The 13,609-nt window shown below is 37.3% G+C and overlaps 2 protein-coding genes across 14 annotated transcripts in view; one reads left to right on the forward strand and one right to left on the reverse strand.

Moving 5' to 3' along the window:
• Nucleotides 1-3,120, forward strand: part of LOC141388940 (aldo-keto reductase family 1 member A1) — a 33,539-nt gene extending 30,419 nt beyond the window's left edge. Inside the window, exons 5-6 of the mRNA XM_073959735.1 lie at nucleotides 2,466-2,848; nucleotides 2,914-3,120. Of these exons, the coding sequence (XP_073815836.1) occupies nucleotides 2,466-2,848; nucleotides 2,914-2,944 (414 nt within the window). The 3' untranslated portion in view covers nucleotides 2,945-3,120. The remainder of the gene's footprint in view (nucleotides 1-2,465; nucleotides 2,849-2,913) is intronic.
• Nucleotides 3,121-3,236: 116 nt separating this feature from the next.
• Nucleotides 3,237-13,609, reverse strand: part of LOC141388939 (transmembrane protein 245) — a 33,897-nt gene continuing 23,524 nt past the window's right edge. For 10 of the 13 annotated variants that reach the window (XM_073959725.1, XM_073959723.1, XM_073959716.1 and 7 more), the window contains one exon: nucleotides 3,237-3,890. In XM_073959725.1, the coding sequence (XP_073815826.1) occupies nucleotides 3,365-3,890 (526 nt within the window). In that variant the 3' untranslated portion in view covers nucleotides 3,237-3,364. Of the gene's footprint in view, nucleotides 3,891-10,992; nucleotides 12,220-13,609 lie in introns of those variants that run through there. The other 3 variants (XR_012408962.1, XR_012408961.1, XM_073959728.1) reach the window with 2 other exon arrangements.

Consider the following 13,609-nt stretch of genomic DNA (forward strand, 5'->3'; position numbering starts at 1 on the left):
ATGGCCGGAGGGTAGCCTGCTCAATGTCCTCAAACAGCAGGAGGGCTTGACATTATCAAAGGCTTTTGATACGTCGAGGCTTTGGTTGAGTCCTGGACTAATATGTGCTGTGATGGCGTGTAGGGCTGCAGTCGTGCTGAAGGGCTTACGGAACTCATGCTGATGATAGGCAAATGGATAGCTATTTCGGACACTGGGGAGGACTAAAGCCTCAAGGGACGGACGACAAAGCCGAAATCGGTCTGTATGATTCACCTTTGCTGATATCCTTTCCCGCTTTCAGTAGCGGGATCACCCTGCCCATTTTTTAGACTTCGAGAACGATGTGGGTGGCTAGCGACAGGTTGAGACCTTTAGTGAAATACTCGATTCCCAGCACATCCAGCTGTTTTATAATTACCATGGAGATTCCATCAGGGCCCAACGCTTTGGATGATTTAACGTTCCTGATGACATTCGCAACATCATCCATTGTAACATTGAGGTGGTTCATCCTCGGCAGAAAGAGATCTAATGCAACGTACTCTTCTCTTCGCCCTGTCACTCCCGGCATGCTCGACAAATTGTCGATTAAAATAACTTAAGCACCTCTTCGTATCAGCACCAGCATAACGTTGCAAACGTGGCAGAGGTCCTATCTTCCTTTTTTCCAGGGTCGAGAGTGACAACCGTTGCCCATTTATGATCGGATGATTTAACCACTTGTTCCGCTTATGCTCACCGACCAACCTCTTAACTTCCATTGTCTGCTACCTGACCCGGAGTTCACTGGGATTGGTACGACGAAGCTTAGCACACTAATTTGCTAATCCCGTCGCCTCTGCTGGGAATTTTGGTCTCACTTCGGCTTTTCGACCAGCAGGTATATGGCGAGCGGCTGTAGCAGTCCGAATTTTTTTTTTCTACTACTAGAACATCGGAAGGATTAGGCAGATCTCTGAAACGATAATTAGTGAACTCTCTGAAACTAGGCCAATTAATTTTCCTTGATTGATGAAAGTGCGGCGTTCAAAGGCGATGAAAGTATGAACAGACTGGTGCAATAGGAAATCTAATCCCCCACCTCTACTTCCGATGCGATCCTTCCTCTGAACGCTGTAAGCTGCAGTGTTGTTGAGCTTGATATTCTTTCGACTCATTAAATCCATTGTTTCCTCGATCTTACCTAGGACTCTATTGCAATTAAATTGCAAAGGATACATTTTCAGGGATTGGAAAAACAACGGCAGGGGTTAAGGGCTACGTGTGTGGCTGCTGTTGGTTTCTCTGTATCCAGAGGATTGGTTGCGTCCATAATAAAAATCAGGAGACAGATGAGTGGGGTTAGCTGGGCAACCAATCCACATGCCGGACATGTGTGGGGTATCGTGGCATCAATTGGACCCAATACGAATTGAGGCGGCTACATCGTCCGGATCTAAACTGGGCTTAAAACACTCATGTTTGCCTTGGCCGCTGGCGTTCTGCTGCTGCGCCTTTGCATCAGTTTGAATGCTAATCAAGCCTGACCGTTAGGCTCCTAAGGTCTAGAGGTTTCCGTTTATATCTTTGGACCTCCCGCTCTCTCTCTCTCTCACCAGATCAAGATACTGCATCGACAACATCCTGTTGTGTTGATGCACCGGTAAAGCCTTCGTCTCCTCATGAAAATGGTTCACTGGTTGTCATGGGGAGACACCCTGTTGCAGTCCTCAGGGCGGCATTTTGGAAGCTTTGAATATTCTTCCACTGAGTAGCGCTAACATTGCATATCACATTGGCGCCGCATGGCTTACCACAGACCGGCCTATTTCTTTGTAAGAGGTCAACAAGGTTCCTTTGTCAGCACTCCAAGTACTGCCGGCCAGCGACTTGCGGGCCTTGTTCATACTTCTAATCTTGTTGCAAAATGCGCGGACGACTTCAACAGGCTCTCGAACGTTACACCCAATATTTTGGGGTGTCGGTATCGCTACGCCATCGACCAATATGTTCAGTAGGAGCCTCATTTCAGCCGTCCAATTGGTGAACAGTGAGGCAGCGGATTTAGCGGCGGATATTTGAATATTCCTCAGATGGAAAAATTGAGCTGCAGTTGTTTTTGAGCTTGATTTCCTGCACCACCGCGACCCTGATATCCTTCCTACTCACTGCATCTGACAGTAGTTAGAGTGTAGTGGATGCTGATGTGACAAACTGAATACAAATAAATTGGTCCTGGGGTTTCCAAAAGAATCCAAAGCAGGGATTTCGGGATATGCTGCTCGCAACTCAGATAAACGATACAAACACAAACATGTACACTCAGACAGCAGCCGCTAACCTGAACTCCGGTGTTTTGTGATTCCAGGTCAATCCGCTATCAAAGAACCCGGCGCCGTGGGATTGAAACGTTTATTGTGTTTTCGGTTTGAGTTTGTTGATTACTTCAAAAAGTTCCAATACTTTACCTCAAATTTCTTAACACTTAACCTTCCCCCCATTAGATTGAACACCATGTGTATTTGCAACAACCTGAACTAATTGATTTCTGCAAAAATGAAGGCATTACCGTAACTGCCTATTCACCACTCGGTTCAAAGGGTATTGCCGCACTAAATAAAATGGCTGGCGTCGAAAGAGAATTGCCTGATCTTATGGATATTCCCGAAGTTAAAGAAATTGCAGAGGCCCATGGCAAGACACCAGCTCAGGTGCTGTTACGTTGGATATTGGATTGTGGCGTAGCAGCCATACCAAAAAGCACCAATGCTAAGCGTTTAAAAGAAAATTTAGACATCTTTGATTTTAATCTCACCGAAGAGGAGATTGAAAAAATGAAATCTTTGGATGCCAATGTACGCATTTGTGATTTCAAATTTTTCCCCGGGTAAGTTTTGTGAAGTTTTTATTTGCTTCAAGAGGACTTAAGATTATTTTTGTATTTTTTTACAGTGTTGAAAAACATCCTGAATTCCCATTTTAAAGAATCTGGAGGAGTATTGAAATATTATTTACACACCATACCATTCGAAATATGTTAACTGTAGCTTAGACACACCGCCGTTTGCTTATTTATTGCAATCCTTAAATGTTATAGATTATGTTTTTTATATTAATTTATGATTTGCTTAAATAAAATGTTTAAACATTTAATTTAAATCTTGTTTTTTTACTCTTCCGTTGGGCGCCACTATGAAGCCCAACGTGAGGCACGGTAAAACCATCCATTGGAAGGTTACATATACCTCTGGTAATATTTTGAATTCGTTTACCTATTTTAGCATTTGAAAATATATTTAAAAAATTATAAAAAATATACAAAAATTAACTAACATTAAAAAAGAGAAAAAAATCACATTAAATTTAAATAAAAGTCGTAACACTTCGTTGTCGTGTAGGCACCTCAAATAGTTGGTACAAATGTTGTTGTGACAATTTTCAATTCCACTGATCTTCGTGGTAAATCCCGTGAGAATTCATTGGCATCATTTCTTCGTACGGGTTTGAGTAACATTACATTCTCGGGCTGTGTCGAGGCGGTAACTGGATTTGAGATGTGGCTTGTAGTTAACAAAGAATCGCTTGTCAAGGAGGGAATATTTTCAGGTTTCTTATCAGTCATTTCTTCAATTTTCTTAGGTTTATTATTCGAATTTGTATCAGACTCTTTAGGAACTTGTGAGGTTAGATCAGTCGTCGTGGAGTTTGGTAGCTCTTTACTTTCCATATCTGCTGGCTTAGTATCCTTGCTTAGTGTCTGTTGACGCATGGGATTGGAGATTTCTTTACATTGAATTTCTTCATCAGGTGTTTTGAAAGTTACTGCATCTTTACTTGTTTCCTTCTTATCATCATTTGAGGTTTGACTATTCTTCTTCGCTTGATTTTCATTTTGCATCTCCACCATGGCATTGACCACATCCTCTTGGCTAGTAAGTAAGATAGAAAATAGAATGTAATATTAATTAGGGATAAATTAAGGATTTCTTTGAAACATTCCTAAAAATAATCGTAGAAATAGACAGGCTACAAACTTTATATAACAGCAGCTTTTGCTATTTAGCGAAGGCAACATTAAAGACACAAAGAAGCTTTATATAGGTGATGTATAGAAAAAAATACCTCCAATAGTTAACCTATATTAAGAAAACCTTCAAATGGATTTCTAAAGGTAAAACCTATTTTTTTCTGTAATATAAGAAGACCCCAAGTCTTCTAGAGTTAACCACATGTTCTTCTTTGAGAAGAACTAATGGTCTTCTATGAGAAGACTTTTTTGTATAAATCAATAAATCATCTGTAGATAGAAGACTTTCAAAGTAGATCGAATATCACACGGTATTCAAAATGACTACTTCTTGACCGTCTATTAGAAGACCTCATGGATATCTATAAGAAGACCTTATGGACTTTACGGTTTCTATGATGAGACTTTATGGCCTACTATGAAAAAATCATAGATCCGACGACAGGAATCGCATAAGCGATTATATTCAGGTTTGACTCACTCTCCATTATTATGGTTTTTCAAGTAGGGACATTTGGGCTGAAGGTAACTCTACTCTGGACGATGTGTCAATATACTGAAATGAATTAGACGTCTTTTGCAAAAGTCGATTTAAGCTTAATAATAGTTGTAGCGTTTTTCAAGCAGAGATTCTTGTTTTACAAGACATCTACCAAATTTTTTGAGATTTTGTTTTCATCGGATAGTTCACACCTTGAGCTACTTTCGGAATTTTTCTTTTTGTTGAAAAATATTGCACAGTGTTCTGACAAATGGCCGCCTACGAAACACTGATTTTTCCAAAGCACATTGCGGTGCCCACTGTAGCTCGAAAACAAATAAACCGATCAGCATATGTGGGGTCATTAGGAACCTAATAAGCTCGTACTTAAGCGAAACGGAATTAAAAAATATCCATTTTCAAAAAAAAAAATGTGTACTGTCAAAGTCAAAATTTCGATTTTAACTAAAAAAAAACACTGTAAAAATTGACAGTTTCTTCGCCATAAATCCGTCAAAAAAATTTTAAAAAAAGTCTCTCGCTTAAGCACTAGCTTCTTACATGTATAATAATCCCACAAAGACATACGAAGATCGGTGGGTACCACATTCCAAAATGCCATTTCCAGAAATCAGCGTTTAAAACTTCAATGTTACATCCAAATCACAATGAATTTCCTCTTTCTAACGCTCATATCTCAGCTAATTTTTGTCGATCGACTCGAAACTTTTTGCAACTTATTCTGTACTTTAAAATGAGCAAATAAAAATTGTTTTCGAAAATTTGTAAGTGGCTATAACCCTTAATGCTCTCAAACCCACTACAAACCTCTGGAGATATACCTGATAACAGAAAGGCTCTGTATGATTTACGAAATATCGTTAAACTTTTCTGGGTCCCACTATATATTAATATTAAGGGGTTACCTCTACTTGTCACTTTCAAAAAAATCGAAAAAATGTGTTATTGGCTTATTTTGAAGTACAGGTAGTATAGAATATGCCGCAAAAAAATGCAAGTCGATCGGAACAAAATTGGCTGGGATATGAGCATTGGAAAGGAACAATTTATTGTTATTATATAGCATGGAAACTTTAAACGCGTGTTTCTCGAAATGGCATTTTAAAGTCGGTGCCAACGATAGCTGGAAATCGAATTAACCGATCTTCATATGGTTTGGTGAGCTTACTAAACACGGTGCTCTTGAACCAACATTAAATGGAAGGTGCTTACACCTGGGAAGTTTTTGCGGATTCTGAAACTACAATGTTCATAGATGAGAAAAATCAAAAAAAAAAAAACGCTATTTAAATAAATCGCGATTCGAGTTGACACTTTAGGGTTTTTTAGATTTTCACGATTTTGCTTGCAAACCGCAAGGTCTATCGGATTAAGGCTAAAGAAAATTTTGTAGCAGTGACAGTTCTCTAGAAGATTTGCCTTTATGATATTTCCGTAGGTTCTACAATTTTTGCGATATAGAAGGTCAAATTGGGACAATGCACTAACTGTAATGCCTCCTTATAAAACAATGTCATGTACGGTGCACCTTAACTAACTTTAAATGAAAGCCGCTTACCCCTAGGAAGTTTTTGCGGATATTGAAAGAGCAATGCCCATAGATGAGAAAAATCCAAAAGCAAGGAAAAATCACTGGATGGATTTTTAAATAAATCGCGGCCAAAGTTCACATTTTTATATTTTTTTTAGGTTTTCAGGATTTTGCATGGAAATACATAGTCCTATCGAAATGGAATTAAACAAAATGATGTAGAGAATTTTCACTGCTACCTCATTTTCTTTAGTCCCATTCAGATAGGACTTGCGGTTTTTAAGCAAAATCGTGAAAGCCTAAAAACCCTTAAGTGTGAACTTTGATCGCAATTTACTTAAAAATCGCGATTTACTTAAAAATCTGGTTTTTGGATTTTTCTCATCTATGGACATTGCTCTTACAAAATCCGCAAAAACTTCCCAGATGTAAGCGGGTTTCAATTAAAATTAGTTAAGGTGCACCGTACATAACATTCCCAGCAAAATTTATTTGAAGTTGTTCTATGTGAAGTAGTGATTGAATAGCTTTTTTAGAAGCAGTCCACGCAGAGTCATGAAAAATGACTTCCGTTCTTCACATTTTGACAATATCCGATCTGAATCCATTTCATAAAATTTTCACATTTTAGCAATGTTTACATTTATAATAACTTTTTGTAAATAAAATTCTTAAGAACACAAGAAACAATTTATTTTATGGTATATTAATTACTCAGCAAAATTGTTGTATTCAAAAAGATAATCATGGGTGCAAGAAATATCAGACTGCATCTTTGTAGCCAAAAAAGTAATTGAATCATGAGTGCAAGTGACTATGTCTTTTTACGTGAAAGAAGTCATGATTTTTACAAGAACAAGGTGCAGCTAGAATGCAATCAATTTTTGATGACTCTATGCAAGAAGCATTTTAAGATGTTTTTGGGTATTTTTGACTAATAAAAGCTAACTTTCTAGAATAAAAGTATTTGATTTTGCACTCAGTCGCATTGTATAATGATTTATTTGAGATATTCCATTGTTTTATATTAATTATATTTCAATTTCATTAAGACGATCGAACTATTATCAAACTACTGTTTTTTTTTTTTTCAATCAAAAATGTTCTACAAAAACATGCGTTTGGTAGTAATTTGAACGAATTTTAATTCGAATCGTCCTAGAGAAACAGGCCATAAATATTAATTAAAAATTACCACAACTCTTTTAAATAATTTTTCCAAATGGCCCTGAGGTCTCAAATCAGTGAAAAATCCTCGCTTAATAGATGTTAACTTCTCCCATATCCTCGCTTGCGAATCAATTTTTAAATGAATCGAAAAATCAATTCAAAATACTTTCCATTGAATGTATGTATGTATATTTGTTTCTCTACAAAGAAGTAATGCAAAATGTGTGCTTAATAAGCAAATTAGACAGTATCCTCACTGCACCATGCCCTTGTAAAAATCATGACTTCTTTCACGTAAAAAGATGTAGTCCGAAATCACTTGCACTCATGATTCAACTACTTCATTGGCTACAAACATTTTGCTGGGTTGTTTTATAAGGAGGCAATACAGTCAGAGTGCATTGTTCCAATTTGAACTTCTGTATCTCAAAAATGGTAGAGCCTACGAAAATATCATAAAGGAAAATCTTGTAGAGAATTGTTACTGCTATAACATTTTCTTTAGTCTCATTCGGATAGGACTTGCGGTTTCCAAGCAAAGTCGTGAAAACCTAAAAAACCCCTAAAAATGTCAACTTAATCGCGATTTATTTAAAAAGCGCTCAGGCGATTTTTTTGTTTTTCTCATCTGTGAACATTGTAGTTTCAGAATGGTTATATCTGCCCACTCCTTCCGGTACCTCCCCCACAAAAGTTCGGAAAATTTGTGCGCACGATAACTCTTGAAGGAAGTAACCGATTTGGTTCATACTTTGCATTTCGTGAAATTTCTACCAGACTTAGATGAGGTTTCATTATGGACTCAATCGGTCCACTCCTTCCGGTACCTCTCACACAAAATTTAGGAAAAGTTTAGTTTAGGACCTGCTCTCGAATTGCTTTGATTTTTGTTGTAGCAACTTGTATTGTATGGGGCGCAAGATAACTCGGCCGATTCGGTCCAAAATTTGGCCTTCGTAATATTTTGTCCAAACTTAGTTTAAGTTCGAAGATAAGCCATATCGGTCCACTTCTTCAGGTACCTCCCCCACAAAAGTTCAAAAATATTCGGAAAAATTGTGCGCACAATAACTCTTGAAGGGAGTGACCGATTTGGTCCATTCTTTACACAACCTAATATGTCTACCAGATATAGGTCAGGTTCGAATATGGACTACATTTGTCCACTCCTTCGGGTACCTCCCACACAAAATTTCGGATATGTTCACTTTAAGACCTGCTCTCGAATCACTTTGATTTTTATTGAAGCAACTTGCATTCGCTGTCCCAATTACGTCAGTAAAAGTTTTTTTCAGGGGCAAATCCATACTTCTTGGTAAAACAGCCCGATAGTTGTAAAAAACACCTGTTGCACCATATGTAGTGGCTGGAGAGCTCGAACCGAATAATGCGTTCATCCAGAATTTGGATAATAATATTTCTTCGAATATTAGAAGAAATTCGCAGGTGGTGCTTATATGTTCACTCCTTCCGTTATCACCCCCACAAAAGTTCGAAAATATTCGCTAAAATGGTAAGCGCGATATCTCATAAACGTAGCTACCGTTATGGGCTAAACTTTGGATCTATAAATATTTTTCTAAACTTAGTTTATCTTCAAATGTGAGCCCTATCGATCCAATCCTTGGGGTACGACCCACACAAATATTCAACATTTTTGTGTGGTTAAGGATCTGTTCGAGGATCCTTTGGAAATTTTTACCGAAGGTTTTCCTAGTGGCCCTGTTTACAGTGATATTATGTTTATCGTGAGCAAGTATAGTACAAAAGCCCTATCTATCGATATCCCCCGCCAATTTTTAATCCAATACCTATTTTTGTCGGTTCATACGCCCAAAATTTTAAAAAGTGTTTAAATCCACACAGGCTGATGGTATAACTGGCTGAATTCCGTATCGTTAGTTGCTTTCTGTTTTGTAAACTTAGTTAAAATATTTCAGTTGCACACTCATTGCATTGTACACAACAATGTACATGCTAACGCATCAGAAAGTGATACCTGTTTGCTTTTTACCTGCTTTAAAAATATGTACCTGTTTCTGATGATAAGAAACATGAGCTTCGTAGTTGTTAAGTACATCAACGATAAGAAAGAGAATACATTGTACATATATTATTTGTCATTTGCAAAGCAATATACAATACGGAAGTCAGCCACTCTGTCGGCAAAGCCGACTGATACTTTTTTACTTGTTTTCAATTTTTTTGCCCGATTTTTGGACAAAAAAGGTCAAGACTATGCAATATTTTTCAACAACAATTCCAAAAGTATTATAAAATGTGCTCTTTCAGATGAAGGAAAGAACGACTTAAAAATATTGGTAGTTTCTTGGAAATATGTAAAATGAGTTTTTTTGGTCTGCACAAGGGAAACGAATTAGTATATGAACTACGTCAGGTGGCTCTAATTTAGAGCTGGCAAAATATTTTACTATCGTTTTGATTGGTGTCGTAGATCGAAGGTTACGCCATAAAAACATGTTGTTTTAGGTTATCTGTCGCGAATTATTTAAAACTATAGTCGGATTATCGATAGTTTGCCAGCTCTACTCTAAATAGATTGATTAACATACATATGAACCTATTAGACCACCACACCACGTAGCAATCTGGATGAGAATCACTGTAGTACTTATTACGGGTTACTGTAGAGTTAGATTAACATTAAGATGGGATGACAGTTGTGTCGATTACTGTTGATTGCATGAAGATGTAGAAAAGATAGAATCGGCCGAACATCTACTTGTCATTTGTGACATTGTAGTGACAGTTAGCGTTTGTTGTGCTGATTACGGAAATATATAATTTTCATGGACGGCGGATCCGGTTCGCCGGTATTTTTGACCCGGAAGGCCAGACTTTTTTTATATTTATTATTTTATTTCCCCCTTATACGCGTGTCTATTTTGACTGAAGACTTCCAGTTTATAGGCGAGGGGTATTAAGTAGTGAAACCCTTGTACATGGTTTTCCGTGTTTGCCATATTGCTTTGTTTGGATATTCGTAGTATCCCAGAAAACCAATCGTAAATCGGAACAAAATTCGGACGCTACGTCCGATTTCGGATCTGAAATCGTAGTGATACCTTAACGAAAGTTATATGAATTGGTTGACATAATTTCGGAACGAAATGTCGGAGCGAAATCGGATCGATGTCGGTCCGATTTCGGAACGATATCGGAAGAAAATCCTTGGGGAATTCGGAAGGGGAATTTTTCTTCCAAATCTTCATACAGATTTCAGAACGATTTCGGAATAATGTTGTAGGAAGATCGAAGGAAAAAATTTTCTGCCGCCTTTTTTATTGACCAATTTTTTCTTTTTAGAAATGAAAATCTTCTTTGAGCTTGAGGTCAGTGTTGTTTATTTGTTTATTGTTTCATTTTATGTTTCCCAATATTTCGCAATTTTTGAAATTGCATCTTTAGGGAATGATCATATCATTAGCAATCTTTGTGGGGACCCAAACGAGTCATTTGATTGTTTATCGACAATTGACAACTTCTCCTGATTAACTGGTGATATTTTTCGTATCCAGTTTTCACAATATTGCATTGCAATTTATTATGGAATTATTAATTAAAAATTATTTTTTTTTTAATTTCCGCGTTTTACGAGCTTCAGTTCGAATATGGTATCTATCTGAAATGAAGCTCGTAAAACGCAGAAAATAGAAAAAAGAATTTTAAGTTAATAATTCCATAATAAGTTGCATTGAACAATTGATCATTTCTGTCGTGTTTACACATTTTCGTGGTTTTTTTTTGTCTTAGTCAGTAGAGATTTGTGGTGGTTTTTACCTTGAGATGTCTTGAGAAACTCCATATTATGCCTCTTCTCTGAGAGCACACATCATTCGTTATTTCATCCAGAACAATTGTGAACAGTAGAGGTGGCAGAGGGCATCCTTGCTTTACTCCAGCGTTTGTGAGGAACGGTAGGTTTATGTTCCCGTTGTGAAGAAATGAGAGTTCTGCATCCTCTTACATCGCTTTTATTACTCGGATTATTTTCTGGGGTACTCTTAAAATGAGTTAGAGAATCGCACTACTGATGTGATGTGAGGTCGAAGTAACTCAGGTGGACACTTGTAATTATTAAGTAATTATTAAGTAGAAAAATTATAATTACAATCATACGCACTAAGCTACCAATCGTTTATAAAGGAAAATATACAAAAAAAAAAAAAAACAAAAATTCAAAACACAAAACATAGCATAACTCATCTATTTTTCAAACGATTTCATTGGTTTTTCTCATTTTTGGAAACTCTTGTGCCAGACACTGAAAAAAACACATGAAAATGTTTTAGCATTTAGGAGAGAGCGGAGGTAAAGGAGCTCCCAGCTCCCAGAGCAGCTCAAAACTTTGTCATGAAAATTAGCATAGTCTGGCACAAGACTAAGCTAACTAAATTTTCTTCTTGATAAAAGTAAGTAATAGGTTTGTCTGGTTATCCTAAAATTTGTAACAATTTTTACCAATTTTTGTCGTCTGTTAACACAAAAAGTCAGCAAAAGAGAGCGATTCGAGAGAGACATTTTGACAGTTCTTTTACTGAGAGCTTTCAAATTCTTGCTGGACAAATTTCTTCTTGCAACCACTTGCAACTCTTCTTCTCTCTGAAAACAATTATGGCTGACTTCCGATACGTCAGTTGCTTTGTGTTCGTGCATGAAACTAGGGGATCTTAGATCGAGTTCCCCACTACTACAATTATGTCCGTTTCAAGTTCTTCACTACATTTACCGTTATAAAATCAAAAAACGAATTGACCAAAAGAAACCAAAGGTATTTTCGTCTTCCATTGAATTCCACAAAACCGAATTCACAGTGTTATCAATGAATTTAAAATGATCTTCCTTAGATAAAACCTATTCAAAATATTTCTTTAAACGAACGCATAGAAGAATTTATATAGCGAAGATCTGAATGAATCCATATCCTTCATTTACTCGAAGAGATGCTGTGTTAAAAAGGCGTTTGTCATGGAAACCATGCACAATGAAACGAGAAAACCCTCGTCGCTGCAAAAAAAAAAACAAGTAAGAACAGTGTTAAGTTAGGCCGGGCCGAACTTGTTATACCCTCCACCACAAGTTGTATTGAAGTAAAATTGAATTATTAGTTCCCTTTCGTGTATGAAGAAGACTTAATACTAAATTTCAGCAATTTCGGTAAAACAATGTGAGGCACCTTTCTATGGGGGCTATTTCAAAACGTCGATCTATACCGACAAATTTCTGACGAAAAGTTTTTAGGCTCAAAGAAGACTAAATACCAAATTTCCTATATTTCGGTAAGAGAATGTAGCTAAAACTTAAAAAATACCGAAAATCAAGAAGTACGCTTCTATGGGGGTATAGGAAGACGTGGACCTATACTGATAATACTCTTCTGGAATATTTTATAACTCTTGGAAAACGAAATAACGAATTTCAGCGATTTCGGTTGGATATTGACGTCACAATCTTCAGTATTACGAAAATCGGGAGGTACCGTTCTATGGGGGCTATACCGACGAATTTTAGTCAGAAATGGGGCAATATGAAAGCGTGGACCTGTACAGACATATTTCTGGCGAACAGTTTTATATAACATTGAAGACTAAATACCTAATTTCAGCCATTTTGGTGAAATATTGAAGACACAACCTTCAAAATACGAAAAATAGGGAGGTACTTTTCCATGAGGGCTATATGAAGGCGCGGACCTATACGGACAAATTTAAAGGGGAAGTTTAAGTACCCCCAACGAAGTCTAAATACCAAATTTCAGCCATTTCGCTGGAATATTGAGGCCACAACGTTCAAAATACTGAAAATCGGGAGGTACCGTTCTATGGGGGCTATATGAAGGCATGGACCGATACCGACAAAGTTCTGGGGAAAAGTTTTATACCACCAACGTAGACTAAGTACCAAATTTCAGTTATTTCGGTGTGATAATGAAGCTAAAACCTTCAAAATACAGAGAAACGGGAGGTACCGTTCTATGGGGGCTATATGAAGGTGTGGACCGATACCGACAAAATTCTGGGGGAAGTTTTATACACCTAAAGAAGACTACATACCAAATTTCAGCCATTTTGGTAGGATAATGAAGCTAAAACCTTAAAAATACCGAAAATCGGGAGGTACCGTTCTATGGGGGCTATATGAAGGTGTGGACCGATACCGACAAAATTGTGGGGGAATGTTTTATACCCCTAAAGAAGACTACGTACCAAATTTGTCATTTTTGGAAACTCTTGTGCCAGACACTGAAAAAAACACATGAAAATGTTTTAGCATTTAGGAGAGAGCGGAGGTAAAGGAGCTCCCAGCTCCCAGAGCAGCTCAAAACTTTGTCATGAAAATTAGCATAGTCTGGCACAAGACTAAGCTAACTAAATTTTCTTCTTGATAAAAGTAAGTA

Source organism: Musca autumnalis, unplaced genomic scaffold, assembly GCF_047663935.1.
Source record: "Musca autumnalis isolate F117 unplaced genomic scaffold, ASM4766393v1 scaffold_1, whole genome shotgun sequence".
In the NCBI taxonomy this organism is placed as follows: Eukaryota; Metazoa; Arthropoda; class Insecta; order Diptera; family Muscidae; genus Musca; species Musca autumnalis.